The following is a 16,460-nucleotide window of genomic DNA, read 5'->3' on the forward strand; positions in this document are numbered from 1 at the left end:
TGCCATCTCTCACATAATAAATGTTTACCGACCCAAAAAGATCCCACCATGTCAAACGAACAAATTGTCTGTCGGCATTTATAAAATTGTACCGGCAGTTCATGTTTCCATCAGCCCGGTCCTGACTTTTATCATGCGTCAGCTAATTCATCTGCATGAAATGGTTGGATGGAAACGTGGTTAGTGTCTTGCAAATACATGCCCTTTCATTCACTCTCCGACGCGCCTGTCCTTCAAGAAGCATCTTCTGCTCACTTATGCCCATTTTTAAGTACAGCTCGCTCTTGATCATTCTATTGCGATTATTAACTGCCATTTTAATATGCAGTGCAGAGCGTGTGTTCTAGGAAATGTAACCATTTCACAAAGCCATGCACTAGTGTCAGGGTGGAAAATTGGCACAGTACCTGGAAAGCTTTCACAGAGGACCTCGATGGGAGTGTTGCGCTTGGTGTCGCCAATCTTCTGGTATCTCTCTTTCAGGGTGTCAGCCTGTAGGTAGAAGGCAGAAATTGAGTCCAAACACACTTTTGCCATCTTTTCTCCCTCCTTTCCTTCCCTTCACCCTAAATGTTACATTTCACCTTCCCTCCTCCACGCCCGTCTTTCAATCACGCTCTTTTTCGCTCCTCTGCTTCCTTTAGGTGACCATTCCTTCGCTCTCCCTCTTTGAATCACGACTAGTTGTGCATCACACTCAACTAACATCTGGGTCATGTTCATTATAAGGGCACATCATAGCTAAATGTTTTGCAAAGGAAAACAAAAACAAGTGTTTCTTATTGGACAAGTTCAGATAGTACCTCCCCATTTTGTGCCTACTAAACATGACCCAGCAGATATCATGCCTAGCTCCCCCCTACCTTGAGTCCTTGCCACGGCAGACTCCCTCGTAAGAAATACATGAACATGTGGCCCAGGGCTTCCAGGTCATCCCGTCGACTTTGCTCTGAAACAAAAGAGAGGGGTGTCCGTTTTCAGCTGTGACCGATGTATAGCCTACATACCATACTCGAGTGTTGGGGGCTTATATACACACAGTGGGGAGAACAAGTATTTGATACACTGCCGATTTTGCAGGTTTTCCTACTTACAAAGCATGTAGAGGTCTGTCATTTTTATCATAGGTACACTTCAACTGTGAGAGACGGAATCTAAAACAAAAATCCTGAAAATCACATTGTATGATTTTTAAGTAATTAATTTGCAATTTATTGCATGACATAAGTATTTGATCACCTACCAACCAGTAAGAATTCCGGCTCTCACAGACCTGTTAGTTTTTCTTTAAGAAGCCCTCCTGTTCTCCACTCATTACCTGTATTAACTGCACCTGTTTGAACTCGTTACCTGTATAAAAAGACACCTGTCCACACACTCAATCAAACAGACTCCAACCTCTCCACAATGGACAAGACCAGAGAGCTGTGTAAGGACATCAGGGATAAAATTGTAGATCTGCACAAGGCTGGGATGGGCTACAGGACAATAGGCAAGCAGCCTGGTGAGAAGGCAACAACTGTTGGCGCAATTATTAGAAAATGAAAGAAGTTCAAGATGCCGGTCAATCACCCTCAGTCTGGGGCTCCATGCAAGATCTCACCTCGTGGGGCATCAATGATCATGAGGAAGGTGAGGGATCAGCCCAGAACTACACGGCAGGACCTGGTCAATGACCTGAAGAGAGCTGGGACCACAGTCTCAAAGAAAACCATTAGTAACACACTACGCCGTCATGGATTAAAATCCTGCAGCGCACGCAAGGTCTCCCTGCTCAAGCCAGCGCATGTCCAGGCCGGTCTGAAGTTTGCCAATGACCATCTGGATGATCCAGAGGAGGAATGGGAGAAGGTCATGTGGTCTGATGAGACAAAAATAGAGCTTTTTGGTCTAAACGCCACTCGCCGTGTTTGGAGGAAGAAGAAGGATGAGTACAACCCCAAGAACACCATCCCAACCGTGAAGCATGGAGGTGGAAACATCATTCTTTGGGGATGCTTTTCTGCAAAGGGGACAGGACGACTGCACCGTATTGAGGGGAGGATGGATGGGGCCATGTATCGTGAGATCTTGGCCAACAACCTCCTTCCCTCAGTAAGAGCATTGAAGATGGGTCGTGGCTGGGTCTTCCAGCATGACAACGACCCGAAACGCACAGCCAGGGCAACTAAGGAGTGGCTCCGTAAGAAGCATCTCAAGGTCCTGGAGTGGCCTAGCCAGTCTCCAGACCTGAACCCGAGTGGGCCAAAATCCCTGCTGCAGTGTGTGCAAACCTGGTCAAGACCTACAGGAAACGTATGATCTCTGTAATTGCAAACAAAGGTTTATGTACCAAATATTAAGTTCTGCTTTTCTGATGTATCAAATACTTATTTACATTTACATTTTAGTCATTTAGCAGACGCTCTTACATTATAATGTTATTTTTATTTTTCATACTGGCCCCCCGTGGGAATCGAACCCACAACCCTGGTGTTGCAAACACCATGCTCTACCAACTGAGCTACATCCCTGCCGGCCATTCCCTCCCTTACCCTGGACGACGCTGGGCCAATTGTGCGCCGCCCCATGGGTCTCCCGGTTGCGGCCGGCTACGACAGAGCCTGGATTCGAACCAGGATCTCTAGTGGCACAGCTAGCACTGTGATGCAGTGCCTTAGACCACTGCGCCACTCGCAATAAAATGCAAATTAATTACTTAAAAATCATACAATGTGATTTTCCGGATTTTTGTTTTAGATTCCGTCTCTCACAGTTGAAGTGTACCTATGATAAAAATGACAGACCTCTACATGCTTTGTAAGTAGGAAAACCTGCAAAATTGGCAGTGTATCAAATACTTGTTCTCCCCACCTCCCTGACCAAGGGCCTTCTCCCCTGATTGCTCAGTTTGGCCGGGCGGCTAGGTCTAGGAAGAGTCTTGGTGGTTCCAAACTTCTTCCATTTAGGAATGACCGAGGCCACTGTGTTCTTGGGGACCTTCAATGCTGCAGAAATGTTTTGGTACCCTTCCCCAGAACTGTGCCTCGACCCAATCCTGTCTCGGAGTTCTACTGACAATTCCTTCAACCTCATGGCTTGGTTTTTGCTCTGACATGCACTGTCAACTGTGGGACCTTATTTAGACAGGTGTGTGCCTTTCCAAACATGTTATCAATGGAATTTACCACAAGTGGACTCCAATCAAGTTATAGAAACATCAAGGATGATCAATGGAAACAGGATGCACCTGAGCTTAATTTCGAGTCTCATAGCAAAGGGTCTGAATACTTAGGTAAATGTATTTCTGTTTATTTGTAATAAATTTGCACACATTTCTAAAAACCTATTTTCGCTTCGTCATTATGGGCTATGGTATGTAGACTGATGAGAGAAAAAAAGTATTTAATAAATTTTTATAACAAAATGTGGGAAAAGTCAAGGGGTCTGAATACTTTCCGAATGCATTGTATGTACACAGATTTAAAAAATATCGCCAAGGCAATGCCCTTCAAATTGTAGAGTTCAGCCAATCAAATATGAGAGAGCTGCCTATACTGTTCCCATGTAATTACCACTCAGGGAATTTGAGGAGACAAGTTAAGTTGTGTGGTAGAGGGGAGCAGTACTGTAGCCCTACCTTTTCCTAAGTGGGTGTTGATAGACATGTAGCGGGCGGTCCCTGTGAGGCTCTTGTGTTCCCTGTAGGGGATGTGTTTTTTGGTCTCGGGGTCGATGTACTCTTTGGCCAGGCCAAAGTCGATTATGTGGATGATGTGCTCATGCTTGTGCCCCTGCCGCCCGATGAGGAAGTTCTCTGGCTTCACGTCTCGGTAGATGAGGTTCTTGGAGTGGACATACTCCATCCGGGAGAGCTGAGGAGCGGAGAGTGGGGAAGTGTGTGACGTTCAAACGGATGCACAAGTGGACACACTGGCAAATAGAAATCAGAACAGACTCACAGGCATAATTCATGAAAACAAGATTATTTGTCATTTGGATGCTAACTGAACTTACCAGCTGAATAGCCATCATCAAAACGGTCTTGAGAGAGAAGGTCCTGTCACAGAGGTCAAAGAGGTCTTCTAGACTGGGACCCAGCAGCTCCAACACCATGGCATTGTATTTCCCACAGGGCCCAAAGTAGAAGACCTGAGGAAGACCCTCCTCTGAGAGAGAAAGATAGAGGAATGGAGAGAGAGAGGGAAAAATACAAATATAGAGTCCATTTAAACTGAAACCACTTATCAGTTGATACAATCATATGATAAGCATAATTTTGAGTTTTGATTATGCAGGGTGTTCCATTTTTTTTTTTATATGCGTGAGGGCGTGGCAGTGCACTTCACATGTCCATTTGACGCTCTACCTGCAAGACCGCACGGATGGGTATTGTTTCCTCATTAGCCTTTTTGGAACTATACGGAACAAAAATATAAAACGTAACATGCAACAATTTCAAAGATTTTACTGAGTTACAGTTCATATGAGGAAATCCGTCAAATGAAATAAATTCATTAGGCCCTAATCTATGGTTTTCACATGACTGGGAATACAGATATGCATCTGTTGGTGAAAGATTCCATAAAAAAAAAAAAAGAGCCTCACAATGTGACTCAGGATCTCGTCATGGTATTTTTGCGCATTCAAATTGCCATAGATAAAATGCAATTGTGTTCGTTGTTCGTAGCTTATGCCTGCCCATACCACAACCCCACTGCCACCATGGGGCACTCTGTTCACAACGTTGACATCAGCAAACCGCTTGCCCACACGAAGCCATACACATGGTCTGCGGTTGTGAGGCCGGTTGGATGTACTGACAAATCCTCTAAAATGACATTGGAGGCGGATAATGGTAGACAAATGAACGTTACATTCTCTAGCAACAGCTCTGGTGGACATACCTGCAGTCAGCATGCCAATTGCACGCGCTCTCAAAATTTGAGACATCTGTGGCATTGTGTTATGTGACAAAACTGCACATGTGGCCTTTTATTGTCCCCCAGCACAAGGTGCACCTGTGTAATGATGATGCTGTTTAATCAGCTTCTTGATATGCCACACCTGTCAGGTGGATGGATTATCTTTGCAAAGGAAAAATGCTCACTAACAGGGATTAATTAAACCAATTAATAACAGAGAAGCTTGCGGCAAGCTGATAAATGCGTGGGGTGGAGGGATACAATTTGGGAATTCTAGAGTGGATAAATCCGTTGGGATTACAACCTGCTCCATATTTAAATGTTACTTAAAAGCGTGCTTTAGAGAAGATCACTGAAATGCTTCAAACGCCAGGAAAATGAATGATGCCTCATTGGGTTGTGAATTATGATACACTTCAAGGTGAGGTCACCCATTTGGAAAAAAACATGCCAGCTCTGTTGACACTGGGCTTAGGTTGATCGAGCAAACTAAATGACCGCCATTGTTAGCCTATTTTGCATCCTGGTTGAAAAGAAGATTGGAAAGTGTTTTGGGACAATAGAGGCTAGCTAACTAAATAGCATGAGAGCACCAAAAAGACCCCATAGCCTCCTGAGACCCAAAACAATTTGGTGAAAAAATAAAACATGTTACCAAGTATAAAATAAAAAATATATACACTACCAGTCAAAAGTTTTAGAACACCTACTCATTCAAGGGTTTTTCTTTATTTTTTACTATTTTCTACATTGTAGAATAATAGTGAAGACATCAAAACTATGAAATAACACATATGGAATCATGTAGTAACCAAAAAAAGTGTTAAACAAATCAAAATATATTTTATATTTGAGATTCTTCAAATAGCCACCCTTTGCCTTGACAGCTTTGCACACTCTTGGCATTCTCTCAACCCGCTTCACCTGGAATGCTTTTCCAACAGTCTTGAAGGAGTTCCCACATATGCTGAGCACTTGTTGGCTGTATTCCTTCACTCTGCGGTCCAACTCATCCCAAACCATCTCAATTGGTTAGAGGTCGGGTGATTGTGGAGGCCAGGTCATCTGATGCGGCACTCCATCACTCTCCTTCTTGGTAAAACAACCCTTACACAGCCTGGAGGTGTGTTGGGTCATTGTCCTGTTGAAAAACAAATGATAGTCCCACTAAGCCCAAACCAGATGGGATGACATATCGCTAAAGAATGCTGTGGTAGCCATGCTGGTTAAGTTTGCCTTGAATTATATATAAATCACAGACAGTGTTACCAGCAAAGCACCATCACACCTCCTCCTCCATGCTTCACGGTGGGAACCATACATGCAGAGATCATCCATTCACCTACACCGTGTCTCACAAAGACACGGCGGATGGAACCAAAAATCTCAAATTTGGACTCCAGACCAAAGGACACATTTCCACCGGTCTAATGTCCATTGCTCGTGTTTCTTGGTCCAATCAGGTCTCTTCTTCTTATTGGTGTCCTTTAGTAGTGGTTTCTTTGCAGCAATTCGACCATGAAGGCCTGATTCACACAGTCCCCTCTGAACAGTTGATATTGAGATGTGTCTGCTACTTGAACTCTGTGAAGCATTTATTTGGGCTGCAATTTCTGAGGCTGGTAACTAATGAACTTATCCTCTGCAGCAGAGGTAACTCTGGGTCTTCCATTCCTGTGGCGGTCCTCATGAGAGCCAGTTTCATCATAGCGCTTGATGTTTTTTGTGACTGCACTTGAATAAACATTTTTGAAATTTTCCATATTGACTGATCTTCATGTCTTAAAGTAATGATGGACTGTCATTTCTCTTTGCTTATTTGAGCTGTTCTTGCCATAATATGGACTTGGTCTTTTAATTCCACAAATTAACTTTTAAGAAGGCACACCTGTTAATTGAAATGCATTCCAGGTGACTACCTCATGAAGCTGGTTGAGTGAATGACAAGAGTGTGCAAAGCTGTCATCAAGGCAAAGGGTGGCTATTTGAAGAATCTCAAATATAAAATATATTTTGATTTGTTTAACACTTTTTTGGTTACTACATGATTCCATATGTGTTATTTCATAGTTTTGATGTCTTCACTATTATTCTACAATGTAGAAAATTGTAAAAAATAAAGGTACTATATGTATCTATACAGTACCAAGATATAGTCCAATGTAGCTCAGTTGGTAGAGCATGGCGCTTGCAACGCCAGGGTTGTGGGTTCATTTCCCACGGGGGGCCAGTATGAAAATGTATGCACTCACTAACTGTGTGGTCCTCTGTAGCTCAATTGGTAGTGCATGGCGCTTAACGCCAGGGTAGTGGGTTCGATCCCCGGGACCACCCATATGTAAAAATGTATGCACATGACTGTAAATCGCTTTGGATAAAAGCGTCTGCTAAATGGCATATTATTATTATTATATTATTATTATTAAGTCGCTCTGGATAAGAGTGTCTGCTAAATGACTAAAATGTAAAAATTTAAAATAGTCATTTATCTTTTATTGTAAGTGCAAAATGGTCCTACATAGTGGTCATCAGGCCATAAATGAAAAAACAACACATTACAACCAATGGGTACAGCAGGTGACAACTCACTTAACTATTCCTGAGATATTAATTTACTAGTAATAATTTGAATATCAAACTCACAAAAATTATAACTAATAATTACACAAACCCTTTTTCAAATGTCCATAAAATGTGCAAATTTTTAAGGCCGCAATTCTTTAAAGAACCAGGAAGATAAAATTGTCAAGGTCACACCCCCACACATGATATAATTGAAAAGCCCAGAATGTCCTCTCAAAGTGACAACAGGACATAATACAGTGGCTTGTATGGCCTCAGAGATACGGACCAAGAACTGATGTTCAAGAGAGGACAAAATTAATTGCTGGGTCTCAGGAGGATAGCGAACTCCCATCTGTACAGCACAACTATGTTATTCTGGACTGACTACAGTAGTGCAACAGTATCCTAGACATTGGGGTTCGGGGAATGATACAGTGCCGGGTGCATCAATTACTTTAATGGGGTGAGTGTGCAAGAGAAAAAGTACTGCATTTTTAACATTTACATTTTAGTCATTTAGCAGATGCTCTTATCCAGAGCGACTTACAGGAGAAATTAGGGTTAAGTGCCTTGCTCAAGGGCACGTCGACAGATTTTTCACCTAGCAAATGGCCACATGTTCTTCTGTCTTCTACATGTCAAAGCATAGGCTAACGGCAGTTCCACTCTACACACTATTAACACAAGTGTGATTTTACCTTACACCTTCCTATCCCTAAACCAATTCGTATTTGAACCATGTTTTCACCAAGTTGAAATGGTGAAAACGGCAACAGGACTCGGAGTCCATTAACTTTAAGCAGAGGCCGGATAAAAATCTGTTAATGCTATGAGTTCTTCATCTTTTGAAATGTTCGGGTTAAATAAATTCAGTCACACAGGAGCAAATGTTGGCTTCCCCAGAGACACGCAACCACTCAAACCATGAATCCACCCCCACACTAAAAAGGACAGGCTTCAGTCACCTAGCTTGTCATCAATAATGGTAGGTCTGTCTATATGCATCTCATGTCTGAATAAAAACTCAATTTAGCTCTCAAGCAAAGGTTTGTACATATAACATCCTCAACACCCACACAGAAAATACACTGTTACCAACGACAACACGCCATGGCTCAATGCATGTCAGAGATATAGAACCTCTCGTGGCTTGAGAGCATGTTCATATTTCAAATGGACTATTCAAGGTAACCATTGCATTTCGGTTTCACCCACATGACAAATAAAAACAGATTTCACACACAATTGTTGGCATTCTATCCACCTCATTTTCGAAAGTTGCTATGGGCACAGCCAAACAACGGAAGTGATGAATTCGATGTCTGCTTTACTTCCGTACTGCAGCGCGCAGGTGGCAAACGAGTCAATTTATACAGTATAAAAGTCAAGAACACAAGTATAAGTGTAATTCTATATTTATTTCATTCAAGTTTGCTAACGTTTGCTAGACTTACTAGTAGGATAGTTCTGTTGATAACGTTAGTGTTGTGTCAAAGTTAAAGCCCTGTCTATCCACCAAGCCAATAACTACAACGATAACTGTCATTATAAACTATAGGCTACATAACTATAAAACGTTGGTGAGTATCCACACTAGAGGAAAGTTGATCGTTTTACAGGTCTACACCTGTCAATCAACTGATCAACGCATCCTACTGCACAGCTACATACGAATAAGGTGGTAACACAAGACGATTCATGAGGTCTCTAACGCACAGATACTGGTTCAGACCATTCAGTGCTTTCCGGGTGTTCTTTGTCACAGTGACAACTGCAAATAATACTTCAATGTACATGTAGGCCTAATAAAAAATAATATACATTTTAGTCATTTAGCAGACGCTCTTATCCAGAGCGACTTACAGTTAGTGAGTGCATAAATTTTTCATACTGGCCCCCGTGGGAAACGAACCCACAACCCTGGCGTTGCAAGCGCCATGCTCTACCAACTGAGCTACAGGGGACTAGTACCTCGTATCGGGTACTAGTCCCCTGTACCTCGTATCGGGTTCATGGTCACCTCTCTGACCAAGGCCCTTCTCCCCCGATTGCTCAGTTTGGCTGGGGCGGCCAGCTCTAGGAAGAGTCTTGGTGGTTCCAAACTTCTTCAATTTAAGAATGATGGAGGCCACTGTGTTCTTCAAGATCTTCAATGATGCAGAAATGTTTTAGTACCCTTCCCCAGATCTGTGCCTCGACACAATCCTGTCTCGGAGCTCTACGGAAAATTCCTTCGACCTCATGGCTTGGTTTTTGCTCTGACATGCACTGTCAACTGTGGGACCTTATGAGTGAGCGAAAAAGTATTTGATCCCCTGCTGATTTTGTACGTTTGCCCACTGACAAAGACATGATCAGTCTATAATTTTAATGGTAGGTTTATTTGAACAGTGAGACAGAATAACAACAACAAAATCCAGAAAAACGCATGTCAAAAATGTTATAAATTGATTTGCATTTTAATGAGGGAAATAAGTATTTGACCCCTCTGCAAAACATGACTTAATACTTGGTGGCAAAACCCTTCTTGGCAATCACAGAGGTCAGACGTTTCTTGTAGTTGGCCACCAGGTTTGCACACATCTCAGGAGGGACGTTGTTCCACTCTTTGCAGATCTTCTCCAAGTCATTAAGGTTTCGAGGCTGACGTTTGGCAACTCGAACCTTCAGCTCCCTCCACAGATTTTCTATGGGATTAAGGTCTGGAGACAGGCTAGGCCACTCCAGGACCTTAATGTGCTTCTTCTTGAGCCCCTCCTTTGTTGCCTTGGCCGTGTGTTTTGGGTCATTGTCATGCTGGAATACACCATCCATGACCCATTTTCAATGCCCTGGCTGAGGGAAGGAGGTTCTCACTTAAGATTTGACGGTACATGGCCCCGTCCATCGTCCCTTTCATGCGGTGAAGTTGTCCTGTCCTCTTAGCAGAAAAACACCCCCAAAGCATAATGTTTCCACCTCCATGTTTGACGGTGGGGATGGTGTTCTTGGGGTCATAGGCTGCATTCCTCCTCCTCCAAACACGGCGAGTTGAGTTGATGCCAAAGAGCTCCATTTTGGTCTCATCTGACCACAACACTTTCACCCAGTTCTCCTCTGAATCATTCAGATGTTCATTGGCAAACTTCAGACGGCCCTGTACATGTGCTTTCTTGAGCAGGGGGACCTTGCGGGCGCTGCAGGGTTTCAGTCCTTCACGGCGTAGTGTGTTACCAATTGTTTTCTTGGTGACTATGGTTCCAGCTGCCTTGAGATCATTGACAAGTTCCTCCCATGTAGTTCTGGGCTGATTCCTCACCGTTCTCATGATCATTGCAACTCCACGAGGTGAGATCTTGCATGGAGCCCCAGGCCGAGGGAGATTGACAGTTATTTTGTGTTTCTTCCATTTGCGAATAATCGCACCAACTGTTGTCACCTTCTCACCAAGCTGCTTGGCGATGGTCTTGTAGCCCATTCCAGCCTTGTGTAGGTCTACAATCTTGTCCCTGACATCCTTGGAGAGCTCTTTGGTCTTGGCCATGGTGGAGAGTTTGGAATCTGATTGATTGATTGCTTCTGTGGACAGGTGTCTTTTATACAGGTAACAAATTGAGATTAGGAGCACTCCCTTTAAGAGTGTGCTCCTAATCTCAGCTCGTTACATGTATAAAAGACACCTGGGAGCCAGAAATCTTTCTGATTGAGAGGGGGTCAAATACTTATTTCCCTCATTAAAATGCAAATCAATTTATAACATTTTTGACATGCGTTTTTCTGGATTTTGTTGTTGTTACACTGTTCAAATAAACCTACCATTAAAATTATAGACTGATCATTTCTTTGTCAGTGGGCAAACGTACAAAATCAGCAGGTGTGTGCCTTTCCAAACCATGTCAAATCAATTGAATTTAACACAGGTGGACTCCAAGTTGTAGAAACATCAAGGATGATCAATGGAAACAGGATGCACCTAAGGTCAATTTCAAGTCTCATAAAGGGTCTGAATACTTATGTAAATAAGGCATTTGTTTTTTATTTTTAATACATTTGTAAACATTTCTAAAAACCTGTTTTCGCTTTGTCATTATGGGGTATTGTCTGTAGATTGATGAGGAAAAAAATATATTTAAATCAATTTTAGACTAAGGCTGTAAAGTAACAAAATGTGGAAAAAGTAAAAGGGCTCTGAATACTTTCCAAATGCACTGTATAGCCAGTCTTTTTTTCTGTGTAAATTGTTTCAGATAACAAAATCATAGGTAGCCTAGGCTACACCTATGCACTCCCTCCCAGTCCCTGAGTACGCACCTCAAAGAGCTACTGTTAATGTTTCAGTTTTTTTAGGGACAAGAAATGTATCCTACCTAGGCTACAACACAATGTAATGAAGAATGTTATTGTTTTCAAGTGAGTACAAAACTGTTTTCTAGGCTGTAAACTGCAGTGAATAGCCTATGTTATTTGAATAACTGCAAAAATGGCTGGCGTTTTGAACGCATATTCACTTCCAAATAACTGCAACTAGCCTGCCTGATTGGGCAACCATTTGGATCAGTTATGGGGAATTTTCCTCAGCAGTCCAGGCAAATTTGGTCCAGGGGCTTTCCTTGGCTCATCGCGCTCTAGCGACTCCTTGTGGTGGGCCAGGCGCCTGCAAGCTGACTTCAGTCAGTTGAACAGTGTTTCCTCCGATACATTTGTGCGGCTGGCTTCCGGGTTAAGCGAGCGGATGTTAAGAAGCAGCGCGGCTTGGTGGGTCATGTTTCGGAAGACGCATGACTCGACCTTCGCCCGTTAGGGAGTTGCATCGATGAGACAAGATCGTAATTGGCTCGCAATTGGATATCACGAAATTCGGGAGAAAAAGGGGGTCAAATGACAAACAAAATAATTAATAATAATAATAATAATAATAATAATAATAATACACATGCGCAGAGCAAGTTGTATCCATAGTTTCCGGGTTTGGCTTTCATGTTTTAAAAAGTGTTCGAAAATTTGGTGGATTAGGGCTGCACAATTAATCAAATTCACAGATGTGCAAGAGATTCATAAACATATCATATGCAATATTTTTTTAACGTCACTCAGCTGCGTTTCATCCATTTTATAGTTTACTCCATTTTTTTCCCTCTTGCAGCTGCTTCCCACACACACCAAGCCCCGCCCCTGTCAATCAAGTAGCACAGTTCCTCCTCCTTGCTGTTAAATTCAATATATGTTTTTATGCTGTTCTGTTAGGCCAAATGCAGTCAAGAGATTGTTCCAAACAAGAACGATGCGGCTTTCCACAGCTTTTTTATTAGATCATCTTAAAAATTAAAAATAAATAAAAATCTGTTAGATTTTTTGCCAATATCTTGTAGCCCTAGCGTGTGATTACATGGTCATGATTTGCAGGTGTAAAGTATTTTTGTGGTTCTCTGTGTTGTGGTTTAATGGTTGGAAATGGTTGCTTGGGAATGACAGATCGCCTTCTCTTACATACACACGTAAGTGTTTTGATCTACACTGAACAAAAATATAAACTACAACATCCAACAATTAAAGATTTTACTGTGTTAGAGTTCCTATTAGGAAATAAGTCAATTGAAATACATTCATTAGGCCCTAATCTATGGATTTCACATGACTGGGAATACAGATATGCATCTGTTGGTCACTGATACCAAAAAGGTAGGGGCGTGGATCAGAAAACCAGTCAGTATCTGATATGACCACCATTTGCCTCATGCAGCACGACACATCTCCTTCGCATGAAGTTGATTACTGTTGATTGTGGCTGTTGATTGTGGTCTGTGGAATGTTGTCCCACTCCTCTTCAATGGCTGTGCGAAGTTGCTGGATATTGGTGGGAACTGGAACACGCCGTTGTACACGTCAATCCAGAGCATCCCAAACATACTCAATGGGTGACATGTCTGGTGAGTATGCAGGCCATGGAAGAACAGGGACATTTTCAGATTCCAGGAATAGTGTATAGATCCTTGCAACACGGGGCTGTGCATTATGCTGAAACATGAGATGATGGCGGCGGATGATTGGCACAATAATGGGCCTCAGGATCTCGTCACGGTATCTCTGTACATTGAAATTGCCATTGATAAAATGCAATTGTGTTTTCTGTCCATAGCTTATGCCTACCCATATAATAACACCATCACCACCATTGGGCGTCACAACGTTGACATCAGCAAACTGCTCGCCCATACAACGCCATAAACGCTGTCTGCCATCTGCCAGTTGAAACCGGGATTCATCCATGAAGAGCACACTTCCCCAGTGTGCCAGTGGCCATCGAAGGTCAGCATTTGCCCACTGAAGTCGATTACGACGCCAAACTGCAATCAGGTCAGCTTCCCTGAGATTCTTCGGTTGTGCAAACCGACAGTTTCAACAGCTGTCTGGGTGGCTGGTCTCAGACGGTCCCGCAGGTGAAGAAGCCAGATGGGGAGGTCCTGGGCTGGCGTGGTTTCACGTGGTCTGCGGTTGTGAGGCCAGTTGGACGTACAGCCAAATTCTCTAAAATGACATTGGAGGCAGCTTATGGTAGAGAAATGAATATTCAATTATCTGGCAACAGCTCTGGTGGACCATCTGTGGCATTGTGTTGTGTGACAACACTGCACATTTTAAAGTGGCCTTTAATTGTCTCCAGCACAAGGTGCACCTGTGTAATGATCATGCTGTTTAATATGCCACACCTGTCAGGTGGATTATCTTGGCAAAGGAGAAATGCTCACTGACAGGGATGTAAAAAAATATGCTTTATGTATGCATGTAAAATATCTGGGATCTTTAATTTCAGCTCATGAAACATGGGACCAACACTTTACAAATTGCGTTTATATTTTTGTTCAGTGTATATCGCAAGTCAAATCACAATATTTGGCAAAGAAATCGCAATTCGATTTTTTTGCCCATATCGTGCAGCCCTACATTCTATCCTATTCCATACCCATAAAACACTAGGGCTGGGAATTGCCAGGGACCTCCTGATACAATATTATCACAATACTTAGGTGCCGATACGATATGTATTGCGATTTTCACAATTCTGTATGTATTGCGATTCGATACTGTGATTTTATTGCGATCCAATGTTCCAAACAATTGCTCACCATATGTCTGCTGCAGAGGGACAAGAGAGCGCCGTGAGTTTTGGTCAGTCATGAAAATAAAAGTTTGGGAAACAAATTGGCTCACTATTTAAAAAGATGATGGAGAACAAACTATGAAGGAAAAATACTGGCGTTTTGGTGCAGGTACAGCAAACTAGCGCAAAAATAATATTGCGATATTTTAAAAACGATACGATATATTGTGAAAAATAATATCCCGATATGTAACTGTATAGATTTTTTCCCCTCATTATACCGCCAGAAGTTTACCACAGTGAGCATTTGATTCTATCATTTCTCCTCTACCTTTCCTGGGGACAAAGCACCAGGATGTTGTCTCTGGTTTTTAATCTGAATTTAGAAACAGAATTTGAAAACTGAACCGGAATGCATCTGAGAAGTTGAATATATGAAACTTTGATTACCTTGAAATTATGGTTTGTAAACTTGATAAACAGACAATGAATGCAATATCTACCATATTGAAACTGAATATATAAATATTTAATTTGAATATTAAATTACATAAATTGTCTTTGAAAACTGAATGCAATATTCATTCAATTCATATTCAAATCATGAAATACAAGTTCAATTTATTAATTCAATTATTCAATTGTGCATTAAATATTCAAAAATATTAAATTCAAATGTAATATCCTAATACAAATTCAAATACAATTTATGTTGGCACTGAAATCGCTCCATACTATAGCACACAATATTTAACATACAGCAGATTTTTAAAAGACCAAAGAGTTTGGCCTGCTTCGTGTTTCCATTTTTGCCATAATTTTTGTTGTTGTTGCAATACTGGTATCGTATCAGCCATATAAAACACCCAGCGGGACTTTTAGGCTACTACTCAAGCTTTCTACCAATATCTCAAGCACGTACTAGTCACTCCAAAATTGCTTTCAAAAGCGGAGGCTTTACTGTGATTTAGGCTAGCAATAACTTTCCCATTGGTAACTACAGTTTGTTAGCAGAACATGTAGGACTATCAGAGATATCACCACACTAATAGCACATCAGTGTGAAGGACTTCTAAAAGTTTTCAACCAATTTTAACACTAATGGTTAAATTCAGGAAGTCAAGTAAAAAAATACCAGCCTTGTTGGGGAAATCTGTGATTTATAATGCTGCACAGTAGAGAGGAAAACAACACTTGTGAAAACTTCCACTGGAACTGTAAGGATCTCCCGGGCGAAGCTACTGATCTAAGATGGGAGATGAGTCACAAGTGACATGTTATGCAACTTTCACTTCACATGCAGTGGGATACGGCAGGGAAATCAATGGAGTTTGTGGCAAAAAAAATTACGTTATGTGGATGAATGGGCTGCAGACCAATAAAGAGTTTGACATATTTTACAGCGACACAATACCCGCACAGGCTCACACACAAAACCTTTACCATTGAGTAAAGAAAGTAGAGGCAGTGTTATCTGTATGTAGGCGCTGTGTTTGCAGTGTATGCCATTGTAGGCAGTAGTAGGCACTAATAAAACACAGTGCCAACTAGGGCTGGCAATTGCCAGGGACCTCACGATATGATATTATCACGATACTTAGGTGCCGATATGATATGTATTGCGAATCTCTATGTATTGCGATTCAATGTTCCAAACTTATTGCTCACCATGTCTGCTGCAGAGTGACAACAGAGAGCGATGAGAAAACACGTTTTGAAATAAAAGTACCAGCGTTTTGGCGCCGGTACAGCCAACTAGCGCTAGCTAACGCTACCTAGCCCCCCCCAAAAAACAAATAATTGATACTTGGAGTCAAAGTATCAATATAATATCATCCAAAATAATATTGAGATATGTAACTATCAAATTTTTCCCCCCATCACTAGTGTCAACCAGCCATGCTCATACCCAG

At 42.0% G+C, this 16,460-nt stretch overlaps 1 protein-coding gene across 8 annotated transcripts in view; it reads right to left on the minus strand.

Annotated features, from left to right (window-relative positions):
• Window positions 1-16,460, minus strand: part of LOC311135475 (casein kinase I-like) — a 60,079-nt gene that overhangs the window by 17,735 nt on the left and 25,884 nt on the right. For all 8 annotated transcript variants that reach the window (XM_084169451.1, XM_084169452.1, XM_084169454.1 and 5 more), the window contains 4 exons: window positions 3,997-4,148; window positions 3,620-3,854; window positions 864-949; window positions 408-492 (listed from right to left, as the gene is read on the minus strand). In XM_084169451.1, coding sequence (XP_084025577.1) covers window positions 408-492; window positions 864-949; window positions 3,620-3,854; window positions 3,997-4,148 — 558 coding nt within the window. The remainder of the gene's footprint in view (window positions 1-407; window positions 493-863; window positions 950-3,619; window positions 3,855-3,996; window positions 4,149-16,460) is intronic.

Source organism: Coregonus lavaretus, assembly GCF_964263955.1.
Source record: "Coregonus lavaretus genome assembly, chromosome: 9".
Lineage (NCBI taxonomy): Eukaryota > Metazoa > Chordata > Actinopteri > Salmoniformes > Salmonidae > Coregonus > Coregonus lavaretus.